Genomic DNA, 26,919 nt, shown 5'->3' on the forward strand with positions numbered 1-26,919 from the left:
TTATTGTAAGTAGTAAGAAAAGAACAATAACGTAGAGGTTCTGTTAACATTTAAAAATAATTTTCAGTCATATTACTTGTACTGGAAATGATAAATGACAACTCCTTGAATAAGATTTCATGCATTTTGAACTTTTCTTCGTGTTGTTTGGTACAACAATAAGCTGTAAATGTGTGTTTTACAGTGATTTGATGTGACAGACTGACACAAACAGAACATAACGGTGGTTTTTAAAAGTATAAAAATCAGAAAAGATCAAATTACAAACAGATGGAGTCAACTTATTAGGTGGCTTGAGAACACAGTACTTTGAAGGTATTGTACATTTCAAGTTTGAGTGTGGGATTCAAACCAGTTAAATATGTAATTTTGATCCAGTTATTTTCAGTATTTCTACATCACTTAACTCCAAACTTCACCAGAAACTACAATGTAGGAGTTCAACTTTCACCTCAAAAGTCTGCAGCAGCGCTGAAAGGAAAGACTGCTATGAGGCTAAGCAGAGCTTGTTTTCAGTGCCCTCTAGTGACTGAAAGCAAATACTGCATATTCTACACAAGAACATGTTTTCTAAATAACCTGGAAATCAAAACAAACATCTGACTATATCGCAAACATAATTTTCGTAGAAAAAAAAAACTATCCATAAAGCTTAGTAAAAGACAAACATATGATAAAAAGTATAATTGGGGAGTAGTCCTGGGTTTGATTCATGCTTGCATGTCTTCCCCCCCCATCTTTCTATGTCCATTTCCTGTCTGGTGACAGTGCAGTGCCAAAAAAAATCTTATAAAAAAAGGCAGTACGTTGGCACCGATTGTACAATAGAAGAGTGTTCAGCTGTCTCTTGATCATTAAAATTTGGCATATAAACAGCCACAGGTCCCTGAAGCCTTTTAAAGTCATCTGATATACTTTATCAGATCTTCTGAAGGACCTTTGTTAAAGTCTCCCAAAGATGGACAGAATGTTTAATCTGGGCATTATCGATCAGTTGACATCAGTCAATATCGATAATTGGCAATATTGATACTTACCAATTAGTTATTTTGTTTTAAATAGATTAAATTAGCTTTCTTGTTTAATCCAGTTTTCACTCCATGCCATTGTTTATTTTTAAACAGTTATGAGGCACGGTAGCCAAACCTGAACCTGCAGAAGTTTCATCAGGTTGTTGGTTGAAGAGGGAGTGAGTTAAGTTGATGCCGCTCACCTTGCTTAGCTTGCTGTGAGAGGTTGAGCAGCTAAAGCATTTCCTCTGCCTTCATCTCCCAAAATGCTGTGCGGCTCTGGCTCGGGACATTCAAACAGATCTATTACAGTTTTCCTCCAAACCTACAACAGCCAGCAAACAGTGGAACCCGTGGGCCCAACACACACCTGGTCACACACACAGGAAATTGACACTTGGCCTTCCAGCTTCCCTTTTATAGAAGCTCAGGCTGTGGAGGGTGCGACACCTGGTGGTGCCACCTGTTACAAAATATTTTTTGATATTGTTGTGTAATGTTACTTTTAAGCAATCTTGAACGAATATATTCTCCTCAACCTGTTTTGGACTTGAACCCCGAATAAATTTTACTTGATTTTCCCCCCGTAATTTTAGTAGAAATAAATGAAATAAAATAAAAAGTATTGAAGTTTTTAACGAATCTGCGCATAGATTCCTTATTATTGGGTGTGATTTGTAGCGAAAGTGCCGAGCCCGTGCTGTAGGCGGTGTTTACTTGTTTCCAGAGATTTCATCATTCTCTTGTGGTTGCAGTTCACCGGTCCATGCTTCTTCTCCGCAGCGCTGCATCAGCTCTGCTGAGGACCACCACTGAGATTTCCTCCCTCCGTCCGCTATTCACGGCCCGTTTCGTCCGGCTGTCGCTCCACCATCCGCCCGGAAGAAGGCAGTTTTCAGCGTCTGTCTCCCTGTGTAATAAGAAGCAGAGAAGCCTCTGGCTGCAGCTCAAGGAAGGACAAACCATGGGGGACGGCAACTTTGAGGAGATTCTCGCCCCTTTGAGGCAGGCAGTCAAAGAACAGGTACAGCTGATCTATTTGCTTTTATTCATTATTAGTTAACAGAACGGCCCCATACGGTTCAGTTTTAATAATAAAACACTTGTGTATATACCGCCTGCTACAAGCTGTCAGTGCATAAGCAGCTACCGAAGCTAGCTGCTGCTAGCTGACAATCATGTGTTGTCTGCCACGTTGAGCCGCTTCTGCAGCTGCAGACAGTAGCCAGCTGAAGGGTGGGGTGCAGAAAGGAGGCTGATCTGCTGGTGCCAAAACTCCACATCTGTAATCGGCCTTTAGCTTAGTAAAACAGGCCCAAACTGGAGCCCAGTGGCGTCTGTAGCTGTCTCAGGGGTTTGCTCTGATTCTTTTCCTCAGGGGGACCTGGTGCGCAAAATGAAACAGGAAGGAGCTCCTGATGTGGATGTGACCAAAGCCGTGGCAGAATTGAAAGCAAGGAAGAGGACTTTAGAGGCCAAGGTAAATCACTTGTGATCGTCATCTGATTATGCACTCAACAGAATTACTCCATGTTCACAGACTCACCTTCAAATCTCGTGCAATCTGTTGCACAGTATGAATAGTTTTGGGCTTTTGAGTGTGCGTTCAGTAAACCAGGATGATCATCTCCACTTTGCTCAAATGTGAAATTATCGCCAGTTCACCACAAATGACATTCCAGAGACATTTCTTATAGAAACACCTACGATCCAAACAGTAGTTATTAAACAACCGTCTGATTTCTGCAACATGCTGCTTGATCTGATCTTACACTGATTCTACTTTAGGTTCACATACAAACTGTTTTGATCCATTTTGTTTCGTTAAGCAGCCTGGCTTGCATCCTAGCATTTGTACGTGTGCAACACTCTGACATTAGAAGGTGGTGTAATGTTCACAGGAGCTGTCGCTGCAACCCAAAGATGATATTGTTGACAGAACCAAGATGGAGGACACCCTGAAGAGGCGGTTCTTCTATGATCAGGCCTTTGCCATCTATGGAGGTAACGTGTTACATAGCTACTAGTAGAGTGGGCAATTGTGAGATTTTTTTTTTTAATCATTATTATAAGAATTGTAATTTATTGGGATGAAAACGCTTAAATGATATTTGCATGCATTTCGTTCTTTTTCTTGAGATCTTTCTTTTAACTGATGCTGTCCTTCCTTTCGATACCTTTTCTCCTTCAGTTAGTGTCTGGCTTTTGCTGGTTTTTCAATCTAAGCTAGTCTGCAGAAATTCTTAGTGATGTTTGTATTTTTAAGTGAAGGTAAAGAAACTAAAAATAGCGGGGAAAATTTGTCTGGAAATCTGTTAAATTTTCTAATTAGAAAATGTTAAAGAATTCGGTGAAATGGCTGGTCAGAAAAAGGTTGTATGTGTGTTTCTGATTGGTAACCGTTGTTCCTCAGGTGTGAGCGGCCTGTATGACTTTGGCCCTGTTGGCTGTGCCCTGAAGAACAACATCCTGCAGGTGTGGAGGCAGCACTTCATCCAGGAGGAGCAGATCCTGGAGATCGATTGCACCATGCTGACTCCTGAGCCTGTGCTCAAGTAGGTGCACTGTTGCAGCGCTGGAGGCCTTGTTCATGCAACAGAAATGTTTTCCATTACTTCTGCACATCTGTCTTATTTATGTCTCTTACTAAGCTCAATTGAAGTGCAGACGTATCATCTTAAATTCGAACATTTCGTCTCGTATTCCTTGATGTTATCTACTGAAAAATAGATAACATCAACATATATATATTTTTTTTCTTTGACTAAAGTCAAAAAATTTTATTGATTTGTATCCAATCATTGCCTCTGCTGAAGGCGCCTTGTGGTTCCTAGAGTCGGCTCCAAAGTGCCGAGCTGTAGGTTTTTATTGACGGGCGCATACGAACTTCTGCGATTTTATGCATGGAACCTGCAGCTACAGCAGCGCTCCATAGCCCGGTTGCAGATACACTCGACTTTGGTTTGAATTTGCTCCGTGAGGCTCATTCTTACTGCGTTTTTGTTCCAGGACATCTGGACATGTGGAAAAGTTTGCAGACTATATGGTGAAAGATGTCAAAAATGGCGAATGCTTCAGGGCTGACCACCTTCTGAAAGGTAAAAAAAAAAAAAACACTACATAAAGTTAAAAGATGAGTTTTTTAACACTGAGCTCTTGAGTCATTAGGAATTAAAACTAATAGATTCTTCTTTTAATGGTTTACTGACTGCGCTTAACATATTTTTTTTAAACCGGTCACTAACAGTTGTCTTTAATCATAACTTGACTGCTTTATATTTGTTCACCTGCAGCTCATCTCCAGAAGCTCATGTCTGATAAGAAATGTGCAGCTGAGAAAAAGGCAGAGATGGACAGTGTCATCACTCAGGTCAGCTCCATCCACAAAATATATAATTTTCTCGGTGAGCAAATGATTTCTGACCAGATCATTAATGTTTTTAAAACCATTTTTAGTTGGACAACTACTCCCAACAAGAGCTGACGGACCTTTTTGTGAAATACAACGTCAAGTCTCCCACCACAGGAAATGAGCTCACCGCTCCAATCTCCTTCAACCTGATGTTTCAGACATCCATCGGACCAGGAGGGAATATGCCGGGGTGTGTTAAAGCATTTAAACTGTGGGGACAGTTTGTAATGTTTTTTGGGTTTTTTTGTAAAATCTCTGAATATGACGTACATTTCCAGCTATCTGAGGCCTGAAACTGCTCAGGGAATCTTCCTCAACTTCAAGCGCCTCCTAGAGTTCAACCAGGGGAAACTTCCCTTTGCCGCTGCTCAGATCGGAAACTCCTTCAGGAACGAAATCTCTCCTCGCTCTGGACTCATTCGGGTTAGGTGAGCAATCCTCAGAATTCCTCTTTGGGGTTGTAGGATGGGGGGAAAAACATCAAGTCTGGAATTGGATTTAAGCATCTTTGCAGGTCTGGATAATGATGAAAGAAGACAACAAAAGTAAACATCTTAATTTCCAGGCAATTTTTAATGCACTCTTATTTAAAAGTTGCATTTATCTATCCATCTTAGGACTAAGTCTGGATCTCTATGACATTTTAACATGGAAATGTCCTGTAACCCTGTTGGTTGTGCATTTGGATGGCGAGAATAAACTGGATTGTGCCTGCCGCCCTGTCTGTGCAGGGAGTTCACCATGGCTGAGATCGAGCACTTCGTGGACCCAAATGAGAAGATCCATCCTAAATTCTCCAGCGTGGCAGACCTGGACATCATGTTGTACTCATCCAAAGCCCAGACAAGTGGCCAGTCAGCCCATATCATGAGGCTGGGAGACGCTGTGGAACAAGTAAATATCTGTGATTCTCACCCAGTTGTAGAACCGTGGTATTGCTTGGAATCTAAAATGGGAAACTGATTTATTTATTTTTATCGTTTTCTTCAGGGAGTGATTAATAACTCTGTCCTGGGATATTTCATTGGGAGGATCTACCTCTACCTTACGAAAGTCGGTGTTGCCAAAGATAAGCTGCGTTTCCGACAGCACATGGACAACGAGATGGCTCACTACGCCTGTGACTGCTGGGATGCTGAAACCAAGACCTCCTATGTAAGTTCCAATACAGTGCAAACTTCAGACTAATGCATTTTTTTCTAGTTCTGCTGCTTAAAATACCGGGGGGGGTCTTTTGTAGGGTTGGATTGAGATCGTGGGCTGCGCTGACCGGTCTTGTTACGATCTGAAGTGTCATGCAAGAGCCACAAAGGTCCCTCTGGTTGCCGAGAAACCTCTGAAAGAGCCTATATCCTTTAAACTACTTGGCATCAAAGTCTGTTGAAGTGTTGGTGTTTTTCCTTGCCACAACGATCTATTTGCCTTTAACCTCTCTGCACAAAACCGTTAATGTCGTCCAGTTTGAGCCCAACAAAGGAGCTATTGGGAAGGCTTATAAAAAGGATGCCAAGTTGGCGATGGAATACCTGGCGGTGTGTGACGAATGCTTCATTGCAGAGCAGGAACAGCTGCTGAATGATAACGGGTTAGTGAATTTCTTAGGTTTACAGGACTGATAGTTTTCACATAGTTTCAATGATTTATTTCTGCTCTACAGAGAGTTCACAATCGAGACTGAAGGGAAGACCTTTACACTCACAAAGGACATGGTCGGAGTGAAGAGATTCCAGAAGACCTTGCATGGTGAGATTGACTTTTGAGGAATAAACAGGATTATTTACCCGCCATCAAAACGTTATAGCTTGCGTTTCCCTTTAACTGCAGTGGAGGAAGTTGTTCCCAGTGTCATTGAGCCCTCCTTTGGCATCGGTAGAATCATGTACACCATCTTTGAACACACATTCCACATCAGAGAAGGCGATGAGCAGAGAACGGTAGGTTTAGTCAAGTTACCAGATTGGGTGAATTGTATAACACTTTAATTTCTGCAGTAGTTTTAAATACTGCTGTCAAACTACTGCAACAATCTAGTTGGTTAGCTTTTATTATTCTTGTTTCATGCATTTCACTATGGTTTGCAGTGGAGTTTATGGAATGGTTTGCTAAAACAGCATTTAAGTGAGTTTTTGGACTCGAAGCAGTTAAATACTTTCTTCAACCATGGATTTTTCCATGGCTAATATTGTGTTTATTTTTTTAAACCTATATTTACATTTAAAAAGTATTTTGCCATGTACTTTTTAAAGCCAGAGCCTTTTCTGTTCTTTGTGTCTATCACGTTTCTTTTTACAGTACTTTAGCTTCCCTGCGACTGTAGCTCCGTACAAATGTTCTGTCTTACCTCTGAGCCAAAACCAAGAGTTCATGCCTTTCGTGAAGGAGCTATGTAAGTGCCTTCCTAATATTTTTCATTTTCACCCTTAAAGAACTGATGTATTTCAGCACATTTACCCACTATTCCCATGTTCCCCCACATTAGCCGAGGCCATGACCAAAAACGGCGTGTCGCACAAGGTGGATGACTCCTCCGGATCCATTGGGAGGCGCTATGCTAGGACAGACGAGATCGGCGTGGCATTCGGCATCACCATTGACTTTGACACGGTGAACAAGACGCCTCACACGGCCACACTGAGGGACCGTGATTCAATGAGGCAGATCAGGGCTGAGGTACAGCAACCGTTCCCGTTTTTCTTTTCTGTCAACTTCAGCTTCAATTGGTTCTTAATACATTTGGATAAGCAGTTAGGGGTGGTTAGTTACCATGTTAGGTCATGTGGGTTTATATAGTTCCCCCCCATTTTAAATTAGTTCATTTGAAAACTGCTTTTTTGTAATTGCTCAAATTATCTTTGTCATATATACATATCCAACAAAATCATCATGGCTTTATCTATTGATACATTTCCCCCCCCATTCCTCTTCAGGTTGACAAGTTGCCGGTTATTGTTCGCGATTTGGCCAACGGCACCCTGACCTGGGCAGAAGTGGAAAGCGAGTATCCCATCTTTGAAGGGCAGGAGACGAGTAAAAAGGACACGATTGAGGAGTAGAGCTCGCATTTCCTTTGCAAGCAGCTCCGTAAATATTTCAGACTCAATGCAAACGCACCACCAAGAAGAATCCTGCAGTTATGTCGCAATGAGCCACACGGGTGGACCAATCCCACTTCAATCACTGAAATGTTGTTTGTCTAAGAGTCGAGGCAACTCCTGCACAGGACGTCTTCAGTGAACAACTTTGCATCCATGTTTGACAGTTTGTTCTTTCAAAAGGGAGAAAAATGTAATCAGGGTATCAGTGGAAGACTTCCACTGTTCAAGTTTTCAGCCAGAATGGATCGATATTTAACAAGTTGAAATAAAAGCAGCCAGCACTTCCTGGACACCTGTGGCTTAAGGGTTTTCTGTAAAGTTTTTTAAAAGTTAGGAGTCATAAGTTTTAATGTTAGTTCCCCCAATAGAACTGTAAATATACAGTGAATTGAAACCAAGAAGGTCCCAAATTAATAAGAGCCTTTTATAAAATCAGTAATCATATGAGATATCTACAAGGCTTAACATTGGAAATAAGATTTGACTTTGGTAAGATTGTTTTAAAATACTGATGCATCTAAAAATAAAATATAGGAAAGTCATGGTGTCACACTCTATTCAGTTTAACTCCTGAGCCTAAACTGTCTTCAAGTCTGGGTCAGTAGGGTACAGAACAAAAATACACCGAATACAAATCTACACAATGCTTTAGTGTACATGTCTGCCTGCTGATCGGTCACAGAAAATCCTAATAAAATATGTTAAAGTTTATGGAGGAAAAAATGAAAACTTTTGCAACCCAAACGCCGCTGGGTTGCATTTTGACGTTCTGTCACTAGTCGGCACTGCCTGCTGGTTAACATGCTGACAGTTTCTTTCAGAATCTGAGACATGCATATCGAGACTGAAACTCAAAGTTGCAGCAGCATTAAACCTTCCTAAAGCAGATTTGGCAGTGAGGGAAATGAGGGGGGGAAAAAAACATATATTTTCATTTAATGCAATAACTATAGACTGTCTTGACAGTGTGCTCTGCTTCAGTTATGCTCCAGATGATTTTGATGACCTTCTACATAAGTCTCTCATTTTGTATACATACAAGAAATGGAGAAGTGCTGAGTATCTGTTGCTCAGCTGACAAACCGTCTTGTATTATCACATGGCCTATAGTCTATTACACCGATTTAGAAGTCCTGTCCCGCCCCTGCTGTCAATGGTCAAAGTATAAATACATCAAGTCACCTTTAACCAGCGGCAGCTCCCTCTCAGGGGGTCAGAGGGACCCACTGTCCACCCTGCGCTCTGTGGACGACCACCACACAACGTTCACATTTCTTTCTCTTCACGTTTTAACTCGAATTTTCATCCATCTGTCCAAACGTGAACTTTGGTGGGGAAACCTCTTGGGACTGCTGCGTTCAAGGTCAGTATCACAACAGGTGCTGAGGACAAACTGAACTGTGTGGCATTTGAACAGCAGGCTGTCTAACAACACAATGTGGGGACTGAACTGGGGAGAGGGTTAACTTTACATTTACGTTGTGCGACACTGAAAATCAAAACTGAAAGTCCAGGTTAATGCAAAGCGTTGCGAGTTCAGTGAGTCATTTTGTCCAGCATATATATATTGGTGCTGGAGTGCATGAATTAACTGTCTGTTAAAAATAGCAGACAGCTGCACTTTGTTGACACATTACACTCTCCCTATTGTGTTCAGTCCATGTTATCCTCTTGCTACTTTTAGAAAAAAAAAACTCAATACATTTCTTGCATCTCTATGGCACACAATAAAACCCCTGCAGTTAATTTATTTGAGTAATTTCAAAGGACAAACAAAGCTTACATCGTTGATTTATGCTGTTGGCTTGCAGCTAACGAAATCCAATTTTTTTTTTTTTTTTCTCGTATGACATAACAATATGAGCTTTAAAATCAGCAAACAATTCAAGAGGTTTCTCAACATGTCTGGAGACTAAAATCACGAGAACCCAATAAATACAGAGTCAGGTCAGCGTGTATAGGTGCTTGTTTAAAAACAAAAAGTGTGTCCAGGCACATCTAGAGAGTATGCATTCAGTACCAGGTCAGAGCTTCCTTTCTATTAATTACTGCATCAGTGCAGCTTGGAGGTGATCAGGAAGGTCAAGTTACTTTATTAGAAGCCTTCGGCCTTCAGCTCGCCTGCATTGTTGGGTCTGGTTTGGGATCTTCAAACCGAGGCCTCGATGTCTCCTGCCGTCTTTAGACGTGGCTCTGCTTCAAAACACCTGAGTTAAATAATAAAGTCGTCAGGACTCTGGAGATATTGAGAAGGTGATTCAGTCATTTGATTCAGGTGCGTTGGACCTTCGTTCCCACATTAGCCACAAATATTAGCCTATCGGGACAAACAGTTTTGCTTACAGAGTAAATTAAAAGCAGAATAAAACCGGTTTTTCCATTTGAACCTGCAGAAAGCCCTTCCACTCTTGCGTGCTGGTCGGTCGTCACCGCGTGGAAAAACCTGAAAATCATGCAACTGGAATTCAACCCTGGTTATCACACCCTGCGTTTCCCTGTTGATTTACCCGAAAATGTCTTCTGTGAAATAGACGGCTTGAAGCACTGCGAAGTCGGGTGTGTTGGATCTGCCTTCCAACATTCCGAGGCAACCGGAACGCACCAGGTTAAAGGTAAAACCGAAAGCAAGGCTTTGATCCGGTTTAATCCACTACTGAGAAACGTGAAGGCAGAACAACACATTCAGAGTTGAAGGGTGGCCGGGATGTGTTTAAACTGTTCTGGCACCGAAATGTGATTCATACATCAGACCTGTCAAAGCAAGAGGTTTTCATTTATAAACTCGCCACACTTGTACAGCTCAAACATATTTTAATTTTGGACAAAGAACAGATGTGCGTGTGAAAATAGTTTTAAGTTGGCCACTTTGGAGGACCTAAACTTCTGTCCCAACATTTCAATCGTTTTTAAGTGCAGACTTTTACAAGGCCACTTGCTGCCTTTTTTCATATTTGAATTATTTAGAGTGAACTGCTTTGTATTGCTATTGCTGCCCTATAACCAAGGTGGAGTTGAGCTTATGTGTGCAAACCAAAGGCTGCATGTTCTCCTTGAAGAGTTTCTGGTAGAGAGCCTCTTGGTTCCATCAATTAAGGCAGCTTGTCAGGTCCTGCAGTGGCAAAGCAGTCCCAGACCATCAAACTAACATGTTTGACTGTAAGATATTTCTTTTTTTATAAAGTTAAGCTTTTGTTTTGCAAAGCCACAGAATACTTCCAGAAGTCAAATGTGAGATGGCCCCTTTGCGTTTTGTTTGGTGTTAGCATGTATTCTCTATTTATGAATAATGGTTCCTCGAAAGGAGTCCCCAAACCTTAAAATGTATTCTTAATGTCTTCTAGACATTAAGAATACGTTCCTTTGTTTCTGTTTCTGTAATCAACCGGTATGGAGAAAAAAAAAAAAAAACACTGTCAAGTCATGATTAAATGGGGGTGCGATTATAGATCCACACCGGGCCATTTCGATTTGGATAGCATTTTTCTTTTAATGCATAAAATTCGCATTTGAAAACTGCTTTTTAAAATTTACTCAGGTAATCTTTCTCTACTACAGAAATTTGTTGACTGATCTGAAACATTTAGGTGAGGCGTACAAGCTTGAAAACAGAAGAAATTGTTAAAAGCCCTGTAGTGACTTGTCAGGTCCTTTTGATTTTCAGTTTTGGCAACGGAGGGGAAACCCTGTGGTTCTATGTATATCATTAAACGAGGTCATGTTTAAGCTAAATATGTAACACGCTGCATTGATTGTGATTTGTTCTCATTAGCCTCCAAAACTCATTGTCATCATGGGGATCAAAGCTGCACTTCCTAAGTATGAGATCTACTTCTACAACACCGTGCTGTGTCTGGCCATGTTCTGGGCAGCCAGCTGGATCTTTGAAGTGTCGAACTGTAAGTACACTGATGAGCTCTTGCAACCCAACAGAAGACGGGATGGAATGAGAAGGATAACCTACGCTGACACACACAGTGGTTACAAGTGTCAAGATTGTGCATGCGGTCATTTAGTTTCACAAAAATGTAAAAACTCACCAGTATATTATTGGTGTTTGCTGGCACATATTTCTTTGATATTTCATTGGCACATCTTATTAATGACTATAACCTTTAAATGAAACTGGTGCTAGGTTTTATTTGCAAAGACATCAGACTACAAAAATATGGAAAGTGACACTTGTAGCTTTTTGAAAATGTGCTGAGGGGTAACAATCGGTATTATTTTCCACACAGCAGAATGCAATTTGCCATTCTTGCTCTTGTATAACTGGAGGCACATAGATACACCAATCAGTGCTAATTTCACATTATTTTAGTATTTAATTCTCACATATTATGAAATCAAATCTTTATATTTGCTTAAATGACATAAACTACTGCTGCTGCTGATGTATTTTTGCACGACTTACTGCTATGCTTAGTTTAAACGCATGCAATATAAACTAGCTGGACTCTTTACTTTTTTTTTCATCTTTGTTTTTGTTTTCCCTTTAAAAGAAAAGGGGGAAAAATTAGGCAAAAAGCCCAATACTGTTTAAAACGTACTAAAGGTAATATGGCAGGAAATCTATAATAAAGAACTTAAGAAATTGAGTAGTTTTAAACATATTATATAAACAATTTTTTTTCCCAAAAACAATGCAAAAATAAGTCAATTTTAAATATGGTGAGAGTAACTTTACATATAAACAAAACAGAATCTGCAGTATACACGATGTTAGTTTTTCAGTGTGAGGCTAAAACGTCAGAGCTATGCTGAGCATGCTCAGTAGATCGGGTGTCACTATTAATATCACAGAGGACAAAAAGAAAACTGTTCTGTGTTGAACCCTTTGTTTAAGTCTAATAAGAACACGTATAATTTCAAAACAACCAAAACATATTTTTCTCATGATAAACCAAGTTCCGTGACATTAAATTATAAATTTGCAATTATTCATTATTTTGGCCACTAACATATTTTACTCTCACTCCCATCCTGCTGTCATGTTTTTCAGCCAATGTAAACAGAAAGACATTTAAGGCCAGTGTGAAACCAGGATACTTTGGGAGAAAAATGGTAAGTGTTGACGTGATATTTAACGCCATTGGAATATTATTAATTATTTGCGTTGCTATCCACAGGACACTGCAGATTTTGAGTGGATGATGTGGTTTTCCACCTTCAGAGAGCACATCCTGTTCGCCCTTTCTGGTCATGTGCTCTTTGCCAAGATCTGCTCCATGCTGGCTCCTCAGGTTGCTAAACTTTACCATAAATCTTTTTTTTTTTTTTTTTTTTTATCATTCTTAATCCGTTAGCATCTGCAGATCACAACTGCATGATCACTAAGAGGATAAGAAAACTGATGTATTGACGTGATTTTAATTAGTTAATTTTATCCTACATTTGTTGAGTTTTAAATAAGAAAAAAGTAGACATAAAATTTACTCCTTTTCTGCTAATGCAAATTAGCCTTTCTGTGTAATATGTCTCTTACAGTTCAGGTCCTTGGTTTACATGGTGTATGGTCTGCTGGCGGTATGGACCAGCATGGGTTGGACCTACGTCTCCCTCATGCTGTCCCACTGCATCCTGCTCTACAGCATCTCCTTGGTGAAAATACGCTGGCTCTGCTTCGTCGCTGGTCTCTGCACCCTCGCCACGTTCAAGTGCGAACCTTTCGTGTCCTGGCAGGTGAAGCAGCTGGCAAACTCTGAGTCCCTCGTTTGATTATCGGTGTGCAGAATCACTGTACGTTTTCCGCGCAGGCAGGTTTTGTGGAGGGAGACTTTGAGCTGCGGCATGTCCTCTTCTACGGAGGCTGCGGGTTCACGATCATGCGCTGCGTGAGTTTTGCTTTGGAAAACTGTGAACGGAAAGATGGGCACTACAGCGTCCTGGAGCTGCTCAAGTACAACTTTTACCTCCCTTTCTTCTACTTTGGACCCATCATGACCTTTGACAAATTTTATGTGCAAGTGAGTTTCTTTTAATTGACCACAGTCATTCAACTGTTTAAAGGTTTTAGGATTTCCTATTTCATGCACTAGGTGGCACTGGTTTCTTTTATTGTTTGTGTCCATGTTGCATATAAGAAAAATTTTGTTCATGGTGAATATTATCTATTATATTTTCAGACTTTTACAGTGCCCTGCAAAGAGAATTGCAAAGCGTAAAAAATGGCCTCATGACTTTCTTATGTTTTTTAAAAAAAAATAAAAATCAGAAAGCTTGACATTTTTCACTTGCACAACTAATGTCAACTGTATCCAACTACCTTCAGGAGTCAGAATCTAGTTCAGTTAATGGGTATTTTTCTTGAACCTACATAAAAGAACCACAGACAACGTATATGAGTTTTCTGACCAAGCTTTTGCAAAAGGAGATGACTCGGCAAACTGCTCCTCCAACCCATTCACTGAGCGTCCTAAAGACCTTTGGTTACAGCTTGTCTTTTATTATCAAGCAAAAAGAGGGAGGATAGGTAAGGAAGACAGCAGAGACAAAATATTACTGCACACAGGCAGTTTCTAAGGTAGGGAGTATTCCGGTTGATAAGAAGGCACCTGTAGAAACATAATTTAAGGTCTGGGAAACACACAGTTAACTGTTTCACATGAAGACGAACAGGCAGATGTGGCCTCCAGGTCAGTTTATACACACAGAAGGAAGAGAACACTTAAAATTGAAAATCACAATGATCTCTAGACTGAATGTTGATTAACATTAGACTGAATATGAACTAAAGTAATGACAAAATGATAATACCAAAAAAAATCTCTAACATCAGTGGTCCCACACCCTGGTCCTCAGAGCCCACTGTCCTACATGTTTTCGATGTTTCCCTGCTCCAGCAAAGCTGACTTAAAAGATTGCATTACCTCCTTTGCATGCCTACAACTGCTGCAGAAATCACCTATTCATTTAAGCTGGGTGTGCAGCAGCTGGAAAACGCTTAAAACATGCAGGACAGTTGGACCTCTGATCTACAGTATTGTACAAGACCAGTTGTGTCATGTCTTTGCTGTCCTCTGCAGGCCAATAAGTCTGACCTGACCCGAAAAGAAAGGGAAATGTGGAACATCAGCCTGCAGGGTTTGATCCATTTGGGAGTCGTCATCGTAGTGGATGTCCTGTTCCACTTCATGTACATCCTCACCATCCCCACTGACATAAAGCTCCTGAAACACCTCTCTGACTGGGCTTTGGGTATGTGCCACAGTATTTGTGCGATTGTTAAAGTTTTATCTACCATCATGGAGGCGAAGACATTTTTTTCCGCACGCCCAAAAATGCAACAAAACTAACATACCTGCACGTCTCCAGTGGGTCTGGCTTACGTCAACCTCGTCTACGATTGGATAAAAGCAGCCGTCATGTTCGGAGTCATCAACACAGTGTCCAGACTGGATCACCTGGACCCACCGAAACCACCAAAGTGCATCACTATGCTCTATGTGTTCTCTGAAACGTAAGCTCTGCATACAAAGCTCGCCTTCTTTTGGTTAAAATTGAAAACCGGATGACATTTTTTTTTTTTTTTGTAGGCATTTTGACAGAGGAATTAATGACTGGTTGTGCAAGTAAGATTTATTGAATATTCATTATATTAGTCCAGCTGGATGCAGGAGGTGCTGATGGTTTTTGTGTCCTCAGGTATATTTATAATTACCTTGGTGGAAAGCATGAGAATGTGGTGGAGGAGCTGGTGGCTACGCTTTGCACCTATGGCGTCACCATCCTCTGGTTGGGCCCCTGCGAGGTCGTCCTGGTCTGGGCTTTCTTCAACTGTTTTGGTCTCAACTTGGAGCTGTGGACCGCTAAGGCCTTCTCCATTGAGCCATTTGCATCCTTTGAGGTTTGTTATTGCAGTTTTATTCTTCTGCTTTTGTTTGTTTGTTCTCAGATCTGAAGGGGTTCCTGTCTTTTTTTTTTTTTTTTTTTTTGACAGGCTGCTATGTCAGAAGCAATGTCCCGCCGCATAAGAGCAATCTTCAACACGTTCAACTTTTGGTGCATCGTGCTGTTCAACCTTATGGCTCTGAACAGTTTGGATTTTGTCAAGTTGGTCACCAAGCGACTGCTTCTGAAAGGTGATTTCAGTTTTACTTGGAGATGCACTGATCAGGCCTGATTTCAAACTGTCAATAGGGATTTTAGCTTATACCAATTTCTCTATAAAAGCTATAATTGACAGCATTCTAAAAATATTTTTTCCTACAAAATATGGCTACCCATTTTACAAATCTGGGACGATCCATGACAACCAGAGCCTGTAATTGTGTTGTGGTCCTTCCTGTTACCTGTGGAAGTTAACTCCAGGTCGGTTTGCAATTTTGATGGCGCATCTGCAAGCTGAGTAAAAATACTTCCTAAGGCATATGGCTTTTGTTAATAACAGCAGAAATGTGTATTTTCAAAATTACAACAAAAGTATTAAGCATCAAAGGAGCAAAACAACCAACACTTTCTAAAGTCTTGCTCTCTTCTGCTAGCATAAATATGTGTCCATCAAGAGTCATAGTCGTCCATTTCCAGCATTCATTCGGTAAAAGATGAGCTGTTTCCTCTGTCTTAATTTCTGAATATCCCACTAACCCTAAAAGATGTCGTTCTATGAGTCTTCTTCCAGCAATTATAACTTCAACACAGAAGAGCGATACTTGTGTACCTGGTATGGTACATTCACAAATTTGATAAAATGTTTGATTTTTGAGTCAGACATTCTTGTCAAAGGCTGATTTGTCAGTGCTTGTTTACAGATGGGTAAGAAGACCTAAAACCACAAAATGGCAAAGGATCAAATTGACCGGCACTTTCTGACATCTTGCTCTTTGGTAGCAGTCTGAATAAACGGCTAATAAGCCTCCAAAGAATGAAAATGTTCCTTTTAAAAAAAACTTCCTAAATCTGTGTTTCCGTCCGACTTTACTTTCAAAAACACCTGATTCCAAAACTTTGAGTTCAACAGTAACAACATCCATCATCAGTGCAATCTGGCATTTCTTAGCTATGTGTTCCCTGATGGACTTTCTGAGAGCCACTACTTGATCAGCGGTGGTTTAAGGACATTCAGGCCAAATTCAGTAACCAGCTCATTTCTTGGTGCAGCTCTTATTTTAGCAGCATAAAGATTTTTGTGATTTTTATACGGTTTTGAATTTATAACTTCTCCTTTCTCCAGGTTTCCCTATAACTACCATCATTGTCATGTTTGTGACCTACTGTCTAATTCAAGTGATCAAGGAGCGAGAGAGGAGACAGGCCCTCATCGACGACCCTGATCCACTTCCTCCTGCGGCCCCTCTTAATGCTGCCGCTGCCACCTGTCCACCCACTGCTGCTCCACAGGCAGCGGCTGATTCCAGCAAAGAAAAAGCAGAGTAGAAATTTGGCATTCAGCTAAAAGGTTCGGAGACTAACAGACCATCTAGTCGAGAATATTGAAAGCTTCATTATGTCCTAATTAGCTTTTGTAAAATGAATTTTTAATGATACTAGGAAGTCACAGGCTGTAAATAAGATTGAGTATTTATATGGAAGGGGTTATTAATAGTTAGTGGAAAACATTAAGTCATATTTATTGTACAGTCCTGGAGTTATAAACATTTACTGACTGAGAAAGCACCGACTTCCCTGACACTCATAATTACTACTTTACTTTATGGAAAAACGTGGTATGTGACTATATGTCTACATGAAAAGATTTTTCTTGTAATGAGTACTAGTTAATAAAAATCTTTTTAATCCCACATGAGTGTTATACTTAAACCCTTGATGGAAACACTTCAACAAACATCCGATGCTTTTACTGGCCTTTAAAAAGTTGTTTCTTTAATAACAAAAAAGGATTTCTTTGAAAGAGGTTGTGTTTTTCAACATATGCTGCTGACATTCCCACCATCTTTTACTAGAATACACTATAGCCTGAGCTGATTTTTGCACAAACGACCCTCACTTTTACTCAGGAAATCACATTGACTTTGAAATACCTTGTCGGTAAAGAAACTAGCCAGAGCAATAATCAGAGAAACGGCTGAGAGCTTCTGGGGGAGCAACAGATATCTACAGATCATGAAGAATATTTTCAACATGTATTTGTGCACCTCATGAAACTGAGTTATAAGGTAAAGCAGCAAAAAGGACCTTGACATTAAAAGCAGAGGACCCTGCTGCTGCACACCTGGCTTAATTTGAATGGTTGGTTAACACGCTTCTGTAACAATTGGAGAAGAGAATACAATCAGATTGAATCAGCTATGCTGGAGTGCAGAAACATCAAATACATGCAGGACGGTTGACGCCAAGGACCAGAGGGACTACAAAAAACCTTCTGTTGTCACCATTTAGCCAGAAGATGTGTAGAGGATCCAGCAAAAATGTGTAGGAAGGTGCTCGGGTGAGATGAGGGCAAAATCAAATGTTTTGACCTATGCAAAACACAAACTTGCTGGAAGCTTTAAAAGAGTTGAGACTGGGGCAAAGGTTCATCGTCCAGCAGAATAATACGTTTCATATAAATTAAATGGTAAGTAGCATGTACTTGCAAAGTGCTTTCTAAAGTCTAGAGGACCCCAAAGCACCCAGCATAGTGAAAGCTACTGCATTACAGCCACAGCTGCCCTGTAGAAGTCTGGCAGAAGTAAAGCGTTCTGTGACCACCACCAGCAGGCAAAGTGAGTGAAGTGTCTTGGACACAAAGACGGACAAAGCGGGGCCTCAAACCAGCAACACCGAGTGATTATGTGACGAACTCCTACACTGCCATCGCCACCAACGCCAATAGAAATGGCTAAATGAAACACACACATAGGTAAAGATTGAGACTGGGACAGGGGTTCTAGAACATAAACCAAAAATGGGCTAGCAGTATAAAAAAAGTAACATTTGATTTTAAAAAGGTTCTACCATAAACACTTAAGTGGATTCTCACAGTGAATTATTTTTTGAGGTGATAACAGATGCCATGAGCGGCTCCTTAAAACGATGTATACTCTTCCTGTGACTTTCCGGATAACTAAAACCAACAAAAATCACAAGTCTCTCCAGGATTTTAGGGAAGATAGCATTGAGATGAATTGGAGCACCCAGAATGACTGGTACCTCTTGTGCAAATCTGTTGGGACTGTGTAAAATCTGGGTTTTGAGCGATTTCACTCTTTGAGGCCGCGGGCCCACCACGATTGGTTCCAGCCCCATTTGGGTACCTCATAGGTAGTGCACTCTCACTCGAGATCAAGAACCATCTTGAGCAACAGGGACTATCTTAATGGTTGGTGTATGGGTCGTTTCACTTGTTCGGGTTCCGGTTTCAGCATCATTAAAGATGAACATACAGAACATTTCGTTTGCAGGACTCGTTATACAACATTTAATTTGTCAAGAGATCAGCTTTGGACCGAAGACGTCAAGAGTTCTGAATTTGGACGCCGCTTTAGAAGGTACCTTTCCTCCCCTTAAATTGTTCTTGGCAAATTAAACCCAGCCTTGAATTTCAACCACAGTTGAGATAGTTGGGATAACATTCAACCTCAATGACAACATAGCTAGGTTGAATTGGTCACAGAGGCCTCGCAAAGTATCACAGTTTGCTATATTGGAAATTCTTCCAGTGAGATATGCCTCAGCTGTTTGAGAGTGGGCGGATTATCCAGGGGAGTGGGTGAGTGGGAGGCAAGAAAGCCGGACAGAGGCAGGGTTATAGCATTTCCAGCAATGTTCCAGAATAAAGCCCCCATAGCTCTAAAGCAAGCAAGCACTCTAAAAATAACCCTCCAGTTGGAGCTCAGTTGAAGGGTCATGACAGCTGAGAAAGCGGGCCGTCCCAGGATTCAGCCGGTGAGCAGGGTCGCCGTTCATGTAAAGCCACTCCAGACTAGAAAGCCAAATTCTCTGCAATAAAGAGGATCCGATTCTACTTTATCCGTATCATCTTAAAGACTTCTCAGATGGCTGTGCCTATAAATCCCATGGATGAGCCCAGGTTGTACCAGCAGACTCTCCTCCAGGATGGCCTGTATGATTTGCTGGAGAACGACAAGCTGGTGGACTGCGTCCTGAAGATCAAAGACAAGGAGTTCCCTTGTCACCGGCTGGTGCTGTGTGCCTGCAGCTCATACTTCCGGTCCATCTTTTTGTCTGACCTGGATGAAAGCAAAAAGAGAGAAATTGTGCTGGAGGACGTCGAGCCCGGTGTCATCGGTCTGATCCTCAAGTACCTGTACACCTCGAAGATCAACATCACAGAGCAGAACGTCCAAGACATCTTTGCCGTTGCCAACATGTACCAGATTCCTTCCATTTTCACTGTTTGCGTGTCTTTCTTGCAAAAGCGCCTCAGCCTCAGCAATTGCCTGGCCATCTTCAGGCTCGGTTTGATGCTGGACTGTCCCAGGCTGGCCGTCTCCGCCCGGAACTATGCCTGTGAGCGTTTCCAGCTCATCTCCAAAGACGAAGACTTCCTCCAGCTTAACGCGACCGAGGTGGCAGCCATTTTGGCGAATGACAATTTGAACGTGGAGACGGAGGAGGTTGTTTTCGAGGCTCTGATGCGATGGGTGTGCCGGGACACCGAGAGCAGAGAGAAGGAACTCCCCGATTTGCTGGACTGTGTTCGTCTGCGTCTCGTCACGGATGATTACCTGACAGAAAAGGTGGAGAAACACCAACTCATCTCTGCTAATCCAGAGCTTCAGCAGAAGCTGAAGCTGGTCAAGGATGCTCGAGGGGGGAAAATGCCAGAGATTAAAAAGACCAAAACGGAAGACGGAGGGGCAGCGAAAGATGGAGAAACTGAAGACAAAGAGGACGAAGAAAATCTTCTACCGGCTATTCTAAATGATAACCTGCGATTTGGGATGTTTGTCAAGGACCTAATACTGATGGTGAACGACACCGGCGCCGTGGGGTACGACCCGTCAGGCAACGACTGCTTCATGGCGTCGGTTTCCACCCAGGTTCCCAAGAACCACGTCAGCCTGGTCACCAAGGAGAACCAGATCTTTGTGATTGGAGGATTATTTGTTGATGAAGAGAACAAGGAGGACCCTCTGTGCTCCTACTTCCTGCAGGTATGAATGCTGTTCTAAAAAGACATTATAAAGTTACATCTGGAATCTGATTAATTTGAGGGGGAAAAAAAACTATTACAAAAAAACATTTTGAATCTTACCGTTAAATGATGTCATCATAAAATTATGAAGGTTCACCATAAAGTTGAGACCAGATATTAACATACACAATATAAAAAGACAGTCTGAGATTAGTTAGGATTACTAAAGTTATTTCTATTCTTTAGGAAAACAATCAGAGCTTTATTACTTTCTTCAAGCTTGTTTACAGTTCACACCTTTAGCAGCTCCTGGCCAAATCATTCCTTTTTATCTACCAATTATCTATTTCTATTTTGTACCAGTAAACAAATTCTTTCACGCCTATCCATTTAAACCATTAGTTCACTATTCTTTGCAGCTAAGTATTTTCATGAGTTATGGAAAAAGAAATAGCTATAAAAATCCCCAAATCCCATGTATAATTTAACTTTTTTATTTTCTAAGAATGTTGTATTAAATCCAATTTTTATTTTATTTCTGATGTGTGTTTGGGGAATATGATTCATGAAATATGAAGGTCCAGAGAGTGGATGTTATTTACTAGAGTAGCATAAGATTAGAGAAAGTTGATTACAAAATGATCAAAAGGAAAGGAAATGTACAAGGTGGCCAAGAAGCAAAACCACCAGCCTCTACTTTTAACTGCAGAGCTAATTTGTAAATATTTCTGTGACCACAGTATGATCCCGTTAGTACCGACTGGCTCGGGATGCCTCCCCTCCCGACTCCGAGGTTCTTGTTTGGGATGGCCGAAGGTGAGAACTCCATCTTCGTTCTGGGAGGGAAGGAACTGAAAGACAAGGAGGGCACACTGGATACAGTTTTGGTCTATGACAGGCAGTAAGTTGCAATTAAAAGAATTTCTTGCTCTGATCTTTCAAAACAACCTGTTTTCACTTGCTTCTGTGATTGACTATTCACAGATCGTTCAAATGGGGTGAGTCCGAGTCAATTCCTTACCCGGTTTATGGACATTCAACCGTATCACACCAAGATGTCGTGTATGTGATAGGAGGGAAGGGAGACAACAAGTGAGTATACGCTCCAGTCGGCATGTTACAATCACCACATCAAAGTAACACAGGAAACCTTACGGTGCTGTCATATGTTAAAAAAGGAACTGTCTGAAGAGGATGTGTTCATACGATGTCAAGAGGTTCGAATGGAAAGAGCTCGCCCCAATGAAGACGGCACGCTCCTTATTCGGAGCCACTCTTCATCAAGACAAAATATATGTAGCGGGAGGAGTGACCGACGTCGGCCTGACCGACACAGTGGAGGTGTACGACATCGCTACCAACACGTGAGTTCTGCACCGAGTCCAAAAGCCAACTAAGAAACTGCTGGAGAACCTTAAACAGACAATTTATGATTAAAATATAAAACATTGTTGACAGCTGCTGCCGCCACGGGTGGCAGAACCAATTATTAGCTTTAGGGAACAACTACATCATGGCCAGATTGGTTTGGAGAACTCCTTCCTCCTTCCTCCAGTCATTATTTAAAACCTGTTTTTTTTTTTTTATTATTGTTTATTTCTTCAGGTTGCAATTCAGATGCTTAAAATAGGCCTTGTTATCTGGTTCACTGGTTCATTTTCAGCAGACTAATAAAGCCCTATTTCTCTTTAAAACATATAAAATATCTGTTTATAAAATATGTTGAATTAAATATTGCTTAAAGATAAGACAAAATGACTAATATTTATATATGCATGTTGGTTTAGCAGGGGTCCTTATTGGTAAATGGCCTACACTTGTACAGCTCGCGCCTTATCAAGTCTGAGGACTCTAAACGCAGTCATTTATCCATTCACACATTCACTCAATCATTTATATATAGACAAAAAAAAACATTTTTATCATTGGCTTGAAATTAGTTGTAAAATATTTTGTATAAAAACTTTTAGCAGTTTTAATGGGGACCACCTTAAGTACATATTTCTGTATGAAATGCAGCAGGTGTGATTCGATTTGAACTGACTATTTTCACCAAAAACAAAGGGGACTTTTGTTTTTTATAAAGCTTCTAAGTCAGTTTCATCTAAAACAACTTAATCCCAGCTGTTTTTTTTTTTTCTTAAACAGCCATTTTAACTGTGAGTTTATTTATGTATGTCTGCTATTTTCATATTGCAGGTGGTCAGATTTCGAGCCATTTCCTCAGGAGCGAAGCTCTCCAAGTCTTGTATCTTTGGCTGGTTCGCTCTACGCCGTGGGAGGTTTTGCCATGATGCCTTTAGAAGACAGTGATGAAATCCTTCCCAAAGAGACGAATGACATTTGGAGGTGCAGCTTCTCTCAATATATAATTCTTTAAATTCTTCTGTCCTGCAAAAATAATTGAGAATTGCCCTTAAATGAAATCTGGAAACTGAGACGAGCTCAGTACCAGAAGTATGGTTCTCTGTTTAGCAATTAAGGATGTCACTCAAGCCAACTTGACTCTTCTATTAAACCTTCGCAGGTATAATGAGACGGAGGGGAAGTGGAACGGGATTCTCAGAGAAATTCAGTATGCCTCTGGGGCCACAGTACTGGGGGTCCGCTTGAACACCCTGCGTCTCACCAAGATGTGAAGCTCTCCACAGTTCCTGAATTGCAATGGAAATTGACTTGGAAATAATTGCACCGTTTTTACACTTTTCCGGGGCACACTCATTTTCAAAGACATTAGGATTTAATGAAAGATTAGTAGTAACATGTTCACTTGATTTTTCCACACAGAGTTTCTAACCAGCACTGTGGTATAATAATGATTTTTTTTCCTGCAATGAAATTTTTGTATGCATTTTTGCAAGTAATGGGCAGTGATTTGAACATTTATATCAGCAGAATCTATATTGTTTCACTGAACTGAATAAAAATGATACAACCAAGCTAAAGCCTTCCTTGACACATATGTTTACTGCCCAACAGAGGGCAGCAAAGTCAAAATCCCTGCTTCTTTCAACAAGCAATAAAACACAATGCACAGTCGAGTATGCATAAGAACAAACACAAGACATGCAGATATTCAATAATATCTATATTGTTTAATATTGAAATGATTTCATAATGCTCTACTGTGTTACAGACAGTTAACACTTGTCAATATTACAATAAAGGAACAACAACAAAAAAATACAGCCTACTGTCTTTAGCACCTCTAGACTCTAATGTCCTTGTACTGTTTTTGTGTTATTATAGCTGAATGGGACAACTACTGTCTACACATGGGTTGTGAGTACCAGAATCAACCAATGCATATTGTACTGTTAACATTATAGAGCAGAGAATCACCAATTAATAATACATTTCATGATTTCTCAATGCTGTGGTAGCAATAAGTAGTGGAAATACACTTGAAGGTATATATAGATTTAAATATGGTGGTATTGGCTGAGGGGCAATGAAGGGTTTGGATGAGATATACAATCTTAAAGCAGCTAATCAAAGGTTTTCATGTAAAAAAAAAAAAAGAAAAACTAAAAAATTGTAGTTGCCAAAGGAGCTCCAAAGCTGACAAAACTAAATCTCTTCTCTCTTTTTGAACATGATCCAAAAAAAAATCATGCATATGCATTTTGATTTTGATCAGGCCTGTTAGAAAGTATGAAAGTGTCTCATCTTGTCCTCACTGATTAATGACAAAACATGAAAGTATAAAAAGCTATTAAAATATTACAAGTACTGTCCAGCTGTATCCTTCTGAACTGCTGCAGCGCTAACATTAGCACTGCTGGCAACATTTCAGCTAAGAAGCCAATGAACAAAATTAGCATTTACCACTGCTGACATTCAGGAGTGTTTAGCTAGATTTAAGTGCACAATCACATTAAAACTAAGGCTTTGTTTTTGTTATATCGCTTTTTACCTAATTTTAGCTTTTTTTTCTACCAATCATTGGGAAATTACAACAGAAATTACATGTATTATTATTAGCAAATTTTGATTGTGATTCTAAATGATGTCAAATCGAATTTATTAGCATATTTTTTTCCCTTTTAATCTACATATCATGTAGTATTAAAGTCATTTTAATATGTATAATTTTGCCTCTTCACTGATTTAATTCTAAATATATTTTATTATAATAGAAGTCATTCTTCTACTATAATTGAATAGTATAATTTTAATTATAATACAAGACTAATTTCTATATTATACATAGTATATAAGAACTGTAAATATGATAGGTTAAGGCAGACAAAAAGGCTGAAAGACAAATACCAACAGCAAACGTAGAAATTATTACGTTTGTGTAATCTCTTTCTTAATTCAATAGCCAACTCAGTTTAATCAGTTTTGAGGCTCCAGATATTTGAACAAATATAGAGAAAATAGTCATTTAAAAAACTAACAAAAAATGTGCATAAACACAGAAAAAAGATGAGCAAACAGACCACAATAAACCACTAGATTCTTTCGTACAATACTTTTTCTTCAACATCCAACAAGAGTTTTCGTAATGACTTTAGACGCGGCCCTTTTCTAAGCAAGGCCACAAAATCAAATAGTTTTTGGACACATTTTTTTAGCAGCTGACCCAGGCACTGGTCATTTTCCCCTTTCTCGGTTTAGTAGTTTTGATCGTTCATTCACATTTTTCTGGGTAACATGTTATCCCTGCCATGAGATGTTTCATACCAACCATGTGCATTTATGTCATATGGGGTGATATTTTGTTCCTGTATTAAATTTGGTAACATTTTCTAAATTCTTTGATAGAGATTTTTGGTATTATCATTTTGTTATTACTTTCAGTCTAATGTTATTGTGAAAGTGTTTCTTCCTTATGTGTGTATAAACTGACCTGGAGGTTACGACTGACTGTTTCATCTTCGTGGGAGACAGGTAACTCTGTGTTTCCCAGACCTTAATTCTTATCAACCAGAATACCTCCTAACTGCCTGTGAGCAGTCGTATTTTGTCTCTTGTTTATCCTCCCTCTTTGTTGACAGTTTGACCTAGAGCTGAACTGGGCTCAGATCGTAGATCAGATATCACACCTGGAACTGAGTTGCTGGTTTGTTTAGGTTAAATGTTTTACGACCTCTGTTGTTTTTTTCTGGCTGTTCTGCTTGACAATAAAACAGGGGCTCGCGTGGAAGGAGATCAGAATTCTCTGTGAACGGCTGATGAGGTTGTTGATGGAGAGTTCTTTTGCAAAAGCTTTGTCTATGAAATTCATATACGTTGTCTGTGGTCTTTTTATATAGGTTCGAGGAAAAGTACCTATCATTCTTCCTCCGGTCTTATGTAAGAAGAAGCCATTTTATGACTTTACTAGGAAAAATATCCATAATTAATAGGTCAATTACAATTATTTTTGGTCTTTATTTTCCATATTTTATTGGCATTACATTGACCAACTGTGGGTTGGTCAAGGTAATGTTTACAGGCAGAAAACAGGAAATCATACAAAATGGAGGAATAAATCAGTGGAAGGGGGAAATGACCCACAGCTGCAAAATCCAAAACACACAAAAATAAAAAAAATCCCATTTCATGGGTAGCTTTAACACAAAACAAGACACACTCCCTCCAAAAACACATTTATAATGTGCCTCCTTTCCTCTTCATCCCAGCATTCACCCCAAAATAAATGGAAGCAAAAGCCCTCAATTCTGAACAAGGATGCAACAGTTGCATAATTCCCTAAACATTTTTGGCATTTGTGTTTACTTTCAATGCTCTTGTGAGAGAAATGTCAAAAGTAAACTGCAACAGCACCAAGTTCGATGATGCATTTATGTCACAGGTTGTGTTGAGCTAATGATGAACCACTAAAGAGAACAAACAGCAAAAGAGCCAGAAGTATTTCTTTGATTTCTTTTCCATATTTGATGGCTCTGGGGAACGGGTCTCCAACTCTAGTACTTGAGATCGACCATCCTGTATTTTTTAGATGCAACCCTGCTCAAGCACCTGCATCAAATTCTTAAATTACCTCTTAAGCATGCCATCACGTTTGGCAATGACCTGGTAATGAGCCATTAATTTGATTCAAGTGTGTTGGACAAAGGTTGAATCTAAAACGAGCAGAACAGTAGATCTCTAGGGTAATATATGAGCCAGCAAAATCTTCAAATTTCAGAGTTCTTCCTCACTTTTTTTTTTTTTTTTTACATTGTGGATTAATACAGAAAATATCCAAATTATGAAGGAAAAACTGGTTTACAGTGTGAACCATGCATATAGAAGTCAACCCTTGGATAAAGGCAACCTATTGGTCTTCCATTCCTCACAGGGATTCCTTTTGAGAACAAGTTTCATCAGCGTTTGATGGCCTTTGCAACGATACTCGACATTTTTCGGATTTTC

At 40.1% G+C, this 26,919-nt stretch overlaps 3 protein-coding genes across 6 annotated transcripts; all 3 read left to right on the plus strand.

Annotated features, from left to right (window-relative positions):
• The first annotated feature begins 1,726 nt into the window (after nucleotides 1-1,726).
• On the plus strand, nucleotides 1,727-7,809 carry gars1 (glycyl-tRNA synthetase 1). Its single transcript, XM_015015124.1, has 17 exons — nucleotides 1,727-2,034; nucleotides 2,389-2,490; nucleotides 2,912-3,014; nucleotides 3,424-3,565; nucleotides 4,020-4,108; nucleotides 4,304-4,380; nucleotides 4,467-4,612; nucleotides 4,701-4,850; nucleotides 5,154-5,316; nucleotides 5,413-5,577; nucleotides 5,663-5,770; nucleotides 5,862-6,007; nucleotides 6,080-6,165; nucleotides 6,247-6,356; nucleotides 6,715-6,808; nucleotides 6,902-7,092; nucleotides 7,350-7,809. The coding sequence occupies exons 1-17, from the start codon at nucleotides 1,777-1,779 to the stop codon at nucleotides 7,473-7,475; spliced, it is 2,256 nt and encodes a 751-aa protein (XP_014870610.1). The 5' UTR covers nucleotides 1,727-1,776; the 3' UTR covers nucleotides 7,476-7,809.
• An 888-nt stretch (nucleotides 7,810-8,697) lies between these two features.
• hhatlb (hedgehog acyltransferase like, b) lies at nucleotides 8,698-17,254 on the plus strand. Of its 4 annotated transcripts, none has more exons than XM_015015163.1 (13): nucleotides 8,698-8,880; nucleotides 9,911-10,129; nucleotides 11,287-11,413; nucleotides 12,517-12,578; nucleotides 12,644-12,757; nucleotides 13,002-13,196; nucleotides 13,271-13,480; nucleotides 14,540-14,711; nucleotides 14,829-14,973; nucleotides 15,050-15,085; nucleotides 15,159-15,360; nucleotides 15,454-15,595; nucleotides 16,687-17,254. In XM_015015163.1, the coding sequence occupies exons 3-13, from the start codon at nucleotides 11,308-11,310 to the stop codon at nucleotides 16,887-16,889; spliced, it is 1,587 nt and encodes a 528-aa protein (XP_014870649.1). In that variant the 5' UTR covers nucleotides 8,698-8,880; nucleotides 9,911-10,129; nucleotides 11,287-11,307; the 3' UTR covers nucleotides 16,890-17,254. The 4 variants fall into 4 exon arrangements, with proteins under 4 accessions (XP_014870649.1, XP_014870659.1, XP_014870632.1 ...); XM_015015173.1 differs by having other exon boundaries at nucleotides 10,049-10,129; XM_015015156.1 differs by lacking the exon at nucleotides 8,698-8,880 and adding an exon at nucleotides 9,622-9,792.
• A 90-nt stretch (nucleotides 17,255-17,344) lies between these two features.
• Nucleotides 17,345-24,951, plus strand: klhl40b (kelch-like family member 40b). Its single transcript, XM_015015134.1, has 6 exons — nucleotides 17,345-20,572; nucleotides 21,294-21,454; nucleotides 21,538-21,645; nucleotides 21,732-21,917; nucleotides 22,753-22,902; nucleotides 23,081-24,951. The coding sequence occupies exons 1-6, from the start codon at nucleotides 19,451-19,453 to the stop codon at nucleotides 23,190-23,192; spliced, it is 1,839 nt and encodes a 612-aa protein (XP_014870620.1). The 5' UTR covers nucleotides 17,345-19,450; the 3' UTR covers nucleotides 23,193-24,951.
• Nucleotides 24,952-26,919: the final 1,968 nt, after the last annotated feature.

The sequence above is a fragment of the Poecilia latipinna genome, unplaced genomic scaffold, assembly GCF_001443285.1.
Source record: "Poecilia latipinna isolate Pla-1442-1.1 unplaced genomic scaffold, P_latipinna-1.0 Scaffold71, whole genome shotgun sequence".
Taxonomy (NCBI): Eukaryota; Metazoa; Chordata; class Actinopteri; order Cyprinodontiformes; family Poeciliidae; genus Poecilia; species Poecilia latipinna.

What these genes read in the sequence shown, in the direction of transcription:
- gars1 (XM_015015124.1), top strand. Translation starts at nt 1,777, where the DNA reads ATGCTTCTTCTCCGCAGCGCTGCATCAGCTCTGCTGAGGACCACCACT. An exon ending in AGAGGACTTTAGAGGCCAAG is followed by an intron (nt 2,491 to 2,911) that starts GTAAATCACTTG and finishes TAATGTTCACAG; the next exon opens with GAGCTGTCGCTGCAACCCAA. An exon ending in TGGACAGTGTCATCACTCAG is followed by an intron (nt 4,381 to 4,466) that starts GTCAGCTCCATC and finishes AACCATTTTTAG; the next exon opens with TTGGACAACTACTCCCAACA.
- klhl40b (XM_015015134.1), top strand. Translation starts at nt 19,451, where the DNA reads ATGGCTGTGCCTATAAATCCCATGGATGAGCCCAGGTTGTACCAGCAG. An exon ending in GTTTTGGTCTATGACAGGCA is followed by an intron (nt 21,455 to 21,537) that starts GTAAGTTGCAAT and finishes GACTATTCACAG; the next exon opens with ATCGTTCAAATGGGGTGAGT. An exon ending in GGAGGGAAGGGAGACAACAA is followed by an intron (nt 21,646 to 21,731) that starts GTGAGTATACGC and finishes ATGTTAAAAAAG; the next exon opens with GAACTGTCTGAAGAGGATGT.
- hhatlb (XM_015015163.1), top strand. Translation starts at nt 11,308, where the DNA reads ATGGGGATCAAAGCTGCACTTCCTAAGTATGAGATCTACTTCTACAAC. An exon ending in GCTCCATGCTGGCTCCTCAG is followed by an intron (nt 12,758 to 13,001) that starts GTTGCTAAACTT and finishes TGTCTCTTACAG; the next exon opens with TTCAGGTCCTTGGTTTACAT. An exon ending in AGCCATTTGCATCCTTTGAG is followed by an intron (nt 15,361 to 15,453) that starts GTTTGTTATTGC and finishes TTTTTTTGACAG; the next exon opens with GCTGCTATGTCAGAAGCAAT.